Below are 7,482 nucleotides of genomic sequence, written 5' to 3'. Positions count from 1 at the left end.
GCAGAGGGGCCGAGGACAGGGCTCCCGGGACGTGTGTCCTGGCCTGGCAGTGCCCGGCCTGCGGAAAGGAGCAGCCTTTCCTGGGTGCTCAGCTGACTCTGCGCGGGTCCAAGGCTGTGCCCTCCAGGGGTTTGAGGACGCCAACAAAAAACCCAGAACAGGGATGACAAGGCCCATCCGGGGAAAGGGTCCAAAGCCTCCTATACTTGGAATAAACTCCGGTACCCCCAGCCCAGGCAAGGTCTGGGACCCAGCGTTGCAGGCAGGGGCGGGGAAAGGATGTGGGCGCCGAGGACCTGCGGGCCACACGGCCCCAGTCCACAAACTTCACGCTGGCCGGCCCGTCCTCCCCGAGAGGTGCCCAGGCCGCGGGCGCGCCGGGCCGTCTCTGTCGCCATCCAGAGGCGCGGTTCCGGCGCTTCGTCCCCTCCGCCGCCGCCGGCCTCCCCAGCCAGCACCGGGGCCCCCGCGGGGCCCCCGCGGCGCCGGGCACGCGCATCGGGCGCGCCCCTCGCATTGGTGGCCGGCGCGCCGAGCCCGGGCGCGCAGCGACGCCCAGAGCGGCAGGGCCGGCGTCCCCGGGCTCGGCGGGCGCGGGCGCGGGCGCGGGCGCGGGCGCGGGCGCGGCGCGGGGCGGGCCGGCGCAGGGCGCAGTGGGCCGGAGCCCAGGCGCGGCGGCGGCGGCGGCGGCGGCGGCGGAGGATGGCGCGCGCGGGGCCCGCACGTGGAGGCCGGCGCGGGGGCGCGGGCAGGGCCGGCTGCTGAGACGCGCTGCTGCCCCCCGCGCGGGCGCCGCGGCTTCAATGGCGCCATCGCCCAGGACCAGCAGCCGGCAAGATGCGACCGCCCTGCCCAGCATGTCCTCAACTTTTTGGGCGTTCATGATCCTGGCCAGCCTGCTCATCGCCTACTGCAGTGAGTACCGCGCGGCCCGGGTCCTCGGCCGGCCCTCCGGTCCCGGCCCCGGCCCCCGTTGCCCGTTTCCGGGCCGCCCCGCGGGCCGCCCGGAGTCCGTGCGGAGTTGCGAGCTCGGGGCGCGCCGTCCCCCGGGTCCCCGCCGGTCCTGCGCTGGGCCGGGAGGGCGAGGGGCCGGCACTTCGGAGGCCGGCGCCACCGCTGAGCCTCCCTCCTCCGACTCCGGGGCAGGGCCCGGGCGCCAGGCCCCGGGTGGCGCGGCGCGTCCCTGCGCGGCGATGCCCGCGGCTGCCCGGCGTGCCGCCGCCACTCCCGGCCCAGGCCCGCGAGCCGAGCCGAGCCGGCGGCTTCCCGGCCGAGCCGAGCCGCGCGCTCCGGAGGCGGCGGCAGGTCCGGGGCGGGCGGGCAGCGCTGCCTGGGCTGTCGGTGGAGCGCCTTGCCCTGAGCTTTCCGCTGGCGACACTCCGGTGGGGGACGTGCGGGGGGACGCGGCGGCCGAGTCCGGAGCGGGGCGCCTGGGGCAGGAGCGGGGCTCGGGCTAGGACGCGCGGCTGTATCTTCTGCCTTCCCGGGAAGCAGGCTCGCCGGCGCTTTCCTAAAAAAGAGAAGTGAGGGCTGGGGTGCCCGGAGAGGGCTCGCCGCTTCCGCCGGCATTTCGCGAGTAGGGTCCGGGGACCCGAGCCGGTGAACCAGTGGGTCTGGCGCGGGGCCACGGGCTCGGGGCTGGGGTGGCGCGGGCTGGTGGGCGCCCGGGGCACAGGCTGGGGGCTGGGGGACCGGGAGCAGGGTCGGGGTCTGCCTGGGTGTGTCGGGGTGGGCTGCGCCCGGGGCACAGGCTGGGGGTTGGGGGAATGGAGGCTGGTGGGACGCCGGGCACAGCCTAGGGACTGCGGTGGGGGTGGATGGTCAATGCTCCGGACACGGGTTCGCGGCTGGTTGTGTGGGTGGGGAGTGGTCAGCGTCCCGGGCACAGGCTCCGGGCCGGGATGGCGCGGGCTGGTGGGCTCCCCCGCCGACCGCCTGGCACAGGGTCCGGGTCCCTTCCCATCCCAGCGGGAGGAAAGGACGGGCGCTGAGGAACACCTGTCATGGAGAATTGCCATGGGCGATGGAAAAATATGGATTCTTTACAAAAAAAAAAAGAGAGAGAGAGAGAGGGAGAGAGAGGCCGGCGCGGAGCCTCGCTCCTCGCCACCACCTCGCAGCCCTCGGCCTCCTAGCTCCCAGCCCGAGAGCCTTCGCTCTCTCCAAAATGGGACCGCGGCGGGCCATGGAGACGCGGGGCGCGCGCGGTCGCGGAGTCCTGGGACAGCACCCCCCCCATCCTCCCGGAAGGGCGGGGGAAACCCGGTGCTCAGAGCAGCAGTCGTGCTGCTGGTCTCCGCCGGGCTGTGCATTTCGCTGCAGTTGCTGGCGACGCGTGGGGACGCGTGGGGAGGGGTCTCCGAGCGGGAAGATTCCCCGTGGGGCCGCAAGCCCGACTGCCCAGACTGGCACCGCCATCCCGGCTGCACCCTGCCTGCCCCTCTGAATGTGTTCCTGCGCTGGCTGCCTGGAGGGGGGCGGTTCTGGGGGTTTGAGCGAGGTCTGTGCCCTCTCCCCAGCTCCTCGCGGCCATCTCGGGGCCCTGGGGCAGCGTCCCCAGGGTTCCAGAGCAGAGCCTCAGCCGGCTTCCTTGGCCATGGGGAACAGGTGAAAGGCAGGTAAACTCGGGGCTCACCCAGGAGGTGTCATTTAAATGCACTTCCTGGTGGCAGCACGGGAGGGGGGCTCATCCAGCAGTGTTTGGGAAGGGGATTGTTGTGCCCCAAGTCCCCAGGCTGCTGTCCCTCCCCGGCTCTGGGGACAACATCCTTGGTGCCAAGGCGAGAACCCGGCAACAACAGGCTGGCTAGGGAGGCAGCCCTCCGGGTATGGAGAGGAGTGACTGCTAATTGTTGTTAAGTACATGATACCTCCGCCCTGCCCTGTGGCTTCAACGCTTCCCACCTCAGGTGCGCCAGCCAGGGCCTTCCTCTCTCACCTTTTGTGTGCAGTCTCTGCTCACTCCACCCCCCAACCCAGCACCTCCTGAACCTGAAGGGGGACCCTCTGTGTCTGTCCTGACACTCACACCTTTGCCAGACTGCTGCCTGCTCCCGCTGGCGGTCCGGGCCTGCCCGCTGCTCAGACACTTGGTGAAACCCGAGATCCCATTGGACACTCAGGCTGCTTTGCGGAGGCCTCCCTGGCATTCTGGAAACAGCTCTCCCACCAGGACGAGGACATTTGGTAAAAAAAAAGTCTTATCCAGAATGGCAGAAATCATTAATAACAGAAGCTTGGGTTGACCACATTTTTATGGTTGTTTCCATCTCCATGGAATGGAATAACTGACAATAAGATAACGTTTCTGGACACACCCCATTACACCAGAAAGGCACTTGGAGAAATTAAAACATTTCACTAAAATACAAAATAGACATATGCACTTGGAGGAATTAAAACACTGCACTAAAATACGAAATAGACATCATAATAATTGATAGCTTGGAACATCAGTCCTAGAGAAAAAAGAACTTTTTTTTAGAATTGATAAAGCAAATAAAATGCAAATGGAACAGTTCCTGTGATTTCATTCTCTTTTCCAATATATCTGGGATGAAGAAGAATAGTTAGCATCCGTGTCTGTAAATTGTTTTTGTTATCAGTAAGAATTTTTATTACCCAAAATGTTTTTGTGTTTTGGAGCAGATCTATTCGTATCATTAGTTAGGGAGACTGATAAGCGTCATACAGGATTCAGTTATCCTGCCTATTAAATCTGTGCATTTCTCTGCAGCACAAAAGGTGTTCACTTCCTGGCGCTGCTGGAAGAAGACTGGAATCTTTCTTGGCCTCGTTTTCGGTTAGGGGTGTTCTACTGTTCTTGGCCCCGTGAAAGCCCTCCCTTCTTTGCCGCCTGCTGAGATTCATATTTAAGGAGATGGGCTCCACCCTCTGGCTGGAGAAAGACCTGCAGTCCACCAATTAAGTTAGTTGCTATAGTGACACAACCTTGTCATTTTTCTCCTATTGGGGAACAATTGCCAGGAGAAACAGAAAGAGGAAGGGGGCCCTTGATGGCTTTCTTTAGAGATGCAGACTCCATCTCTATGTACGTTCCCATTACAGCAGGGATGGACGCTTGGTAAAGACTTATCTTGGGGAGGTGATGAGCTCCGATGAGAAAATTGAAACTCTCCTTCTTTCTGGTCTGGGGAAACCTCTGTCCTCATGGCTTGGAAAACGCTGATTTAGATCATCTTCCCCTTAGCATATCTGGAGAGGAGAGTTCTGCCTGGACCTGGTTCTTGGATGGAGTGGGACAGCTCTGGTGAAACCAGGGTGGTTTGCCTGTGTGCTGTGCTCAGCCCCGAGACCCCGAAGATGCAGTCTATTTTGCTGGCTTACAACATACTGGCTGTAATAACTGTGAGGGAGGTGGAGAGAATGATGAGCTAGTGGCTGCCTTAGGACACTAAGCCTTGACTTGACACTGGTGCACAGTGTTTAATTCGAAGTCCGAGAAGGCTATGCTTTCACGTAGATTGCACGTCTCCTATTTGGACGGGCTTGGTGGACAGCTGCTCCTGGCATGTAAACGGTGGGTGGGAGGAAAGTCTTATATTTTAAAGTACCAGGGAGCAGGGTGCAAGAGGCAGTGTGACTCTGTTTTTGACTTTTTTTTTCAAATAAATCTCATCAAAATTGAATGGTAGCTTTCAGTTAAATCTCATGTCATAGTCCTCATGCAACTAGGAGAAGAAATTACAAACAACTTCTGAATTGTTTTTTAATACATTAGAACACTAAAGAAGCGTAGGCTTTCTGATGCTGCATTTTCCTTATAAATACAATTTATTGCATATTTAAGAGAGATTAGAATATGCCACTTTCCTGCTGTTCAAATTTGATTTCTGGGGTTTTCCAGGAGGTGAAATTGGAAGTACTGGAAACTTAATGAAGTGATGACATTCAGAAGTTTATTTCTCATCTTTTTTTTTTTTTTTTTTCTCCTACTGTGTTTTTTATTTGATGAATTTCTGGCCGCAGAAGATGTGCTGTGTGTTTCTTTCAACTACATAAAGATAGGTTGCCTGTTTGTGGGATTTGTATTAGTGGAACTCCGCGCCCAGGGATCAGCGAGCTGGGGGAGGTTATGCCCCTGGAAGCCAGCCAGACTGATTGGTGCTCCCCCCAGCCCCCAACACCGCCAGGAGGGGCCACGCCCTCCAGGACTCCCCTGGCATCTCACTCTTTGCAGCGAGGCCAGAGGACAGCGCCCCCCAAATGGGGGCTGTGTGCCACAACTCAGCTGGCCGGGTCTTCGGCACCAGGCGTCTGGGCTGAATTCCGCCCTGGAATTTCTCGCTCAGGACCTGCCACTTGACATCCCCAGGAGGAAATATGGAGATCAGCTTTTGTGGCATGAAGTATTTTCAGGTGACTTTTACGGGCGTGATTATGGGAAAATGTTATGATAATGTGGCACGAGAAATGGGAAGAAAAGCAAAACATTAAAATCCCCATTTCTTTATATAGCTTCGCAGCTGCGCTGATTTACAAGGGCTCATTTTTGCATTAAAATGTGGTGTTCTGGAGTTAATGACCTCTACAGAATGCCACCTGTCACCCAGAGCCCTGGGTGCCGGCCGAGTGCTGGGGAGGAGGTTGGTTGACGAGGAGGATGTGGGTCAGGGTTCCTGCGTGAGAGGGATGGATCGGATGCTGGTCGCAGAGGGGGCTGGCCGCTGGATCTGCTGGATTTTATTTGTTTGGGGGATTGTCACTGGCTGTCCTCTCGGGCCAGGGCTGGCACATGGGGCTGAGAGTGCCTGGTGGTGTCCCCTTCTGCAGGCAGCCTTGCACGCCATCCGTGAACCCCAGAGCCGAGCTCGGGCTGCCCGGGCTGCTCAGGGCTCCCACGGCTTCTGGGACGCGTCCAGCAATGGCCTGCTCCCCCTTCCACGTCCCCCTCCCCAAGGTTTCCAGATCTGGGCCCTGGAGTGGTGCTAACTGAAGCTCCCAGCAGGCAGCACAAGCTGTCTGATGGCTGGGCTTTCCAGAAACGGCCCGGCAGCTGGCAGCAGATCTGGGCAAGCCGCCCCATCTCTCCTTCACCCCGCAGACGTGGTGGAGGGCTCCCGCAGGCTTTGTAACGTTTACTTATTTATTCCAATGGCTGGCAGGAGTCGAGTGTGGAATCACTTTTGTCTCCAACTAGGCCGGCGGGACTCCTCCGGCATCCCCTGGTCCTCGTGGCTCTCGGGAGGCCCAGCTCCAAGTCGGCGTGCCTGTGGCGTCCTCGGGAATGGTGGGTCTAGGCCTGGTGGGACAGTGGCCGCTTGGTGAGATGTCCCCCTGGGGAAGACCCCACTCATCTCACGATGTTCCCGCCTCCCGGTCCTGGGCCCTGGTGTGTCACCTGCTGTGGAGTCGGCCTCCCCCGTGGAGGGGCTGGCCTCTGTGGGGTCCCACCTGGGGACCTGGCCCTCCTTCTAAGCGTGCTGGAGGCAAGAGCGGTGGAGAGCCGGCCCCTGGCGTCTGGGGACACAGAGATGGGCAAGACCGTGGCCTCCTGGGCTTGCATCCAAGTGGGGGGCTGGACGGTCAGCACAAAGCAAAGGCAATAGAGGATGGGCCACCCAGCTGGGCCCGACACCCTGTTCTGCTGGGGTCCTTGCCTGCCTTCTCTCAGGTCACCGCCTGCCCCAAACTCTCGGCCCAGGGTCTGGCCCTGAATCCCCTTCCACCCCTGGAGCCTCCTCTTGCCCTGCCCGGCCTTCGCCAGGGCCTCTGCATTGCAGGGCAGCCTCCAGCTCTGTCCCTGTGCCCAGCCTCCTGTGAGTCCTTCTCCAAAACACACCTAGCCATCCTCCAGGTCTGTCTTCCCCACCGTCACCCGAGTCCCTCCTGCATACGTCAGCATTGTCCTTGGTGGCCCCTCTGCCTCCAGGCTGGCCGACAGGAGATCCCCACGCACGGCTTCCCTTAGAATGGAGCCGGCACCAGTCCTCTCCTCCTCATCTCGCCACCTCTCCGCTCATGTCACTCAGGGCCTCACAAAGCCGATCTTTCCTGCCCTGGTGGCCCTCTCCATCCCTCTGTGCTGGCCTGGCAGAGTTCAGCCCGGGGCCGGCACCCCAGGGCTCCCTTCGTGGGAATGTGATGTGTGTGCCCATTCTCTTGTGCATGCCCTGGTCTTACTTCGATAGCCCGCTGTCCGCGGGGTCCCTCGCACGGTAACTCGCCACAGTGCTGCTGAATGCAGGGAGGGAACCCTGAGCTGGACTGGTCTCCAGAATATGCCCTGACCCCAGTGTTGGAGAACTCCTCTTCCAGGAAGCCTCCCCTGAATACACTGCTTCCTTTCCCTCTCCAGCGCTCTGTGTGTTCATCTGGATGCCGGCTGTCACGGCTCTGGGCCTTCGGGCATCGACTGTCCCATTCTCTGAGAAAACACTCGTTGATCCTGGCGCCCTGGGCAGTGAGCTGTGACCGGGGCGGGGCTGAAGGTCTGGGGCCTAAGGACTTGGGGTGCCCCGA

At 60.8% G+C, this 7,482-nt stretch overlaps 1 protein-coding gene across 1 annotated transcript in view; it reads left to right on the top strand.

Moving 5' to 3' along the window:
- Positions 1–788: 788 nt before the first annotated feature.
- TAFA5 (TAFA chemokine like family member 5) overlaps positions 789–7,482 on the top strand; it is a 195,204-nt gene continuing 188,510 nt past the window's right edge. Inside the window, exon 1 of the mRNA XM_061205502.1 lies at positions 789–915. Coding sequence (XP_061061485.1) covers positions 804–915 — 112 coding nt within the window. The 5' untranslated portion in view covers positions 789–803. The remainder of the gene's footprint in view (positions 916–7,482) is intronic.

Source organism: Eubalaena glacialis, chromosome 11 (genome assembly GCF_028564815.1).
Source record: "Eubalaena glacialis isolate mEubGla1 chromosome 11, mEubGla1.1.hap2.+ XY, whole genome shotgun sequence".
Taxonomy (NCBI): Eukaryota; Metazoa; Chordata; class Mammalia; order Artiodactyla; family Balaenidae; genus Eubalaena; species Eubalaena glacialis.
This window is presented reverse-complemented; position numbering and strand designations above follow the sequence as displayed.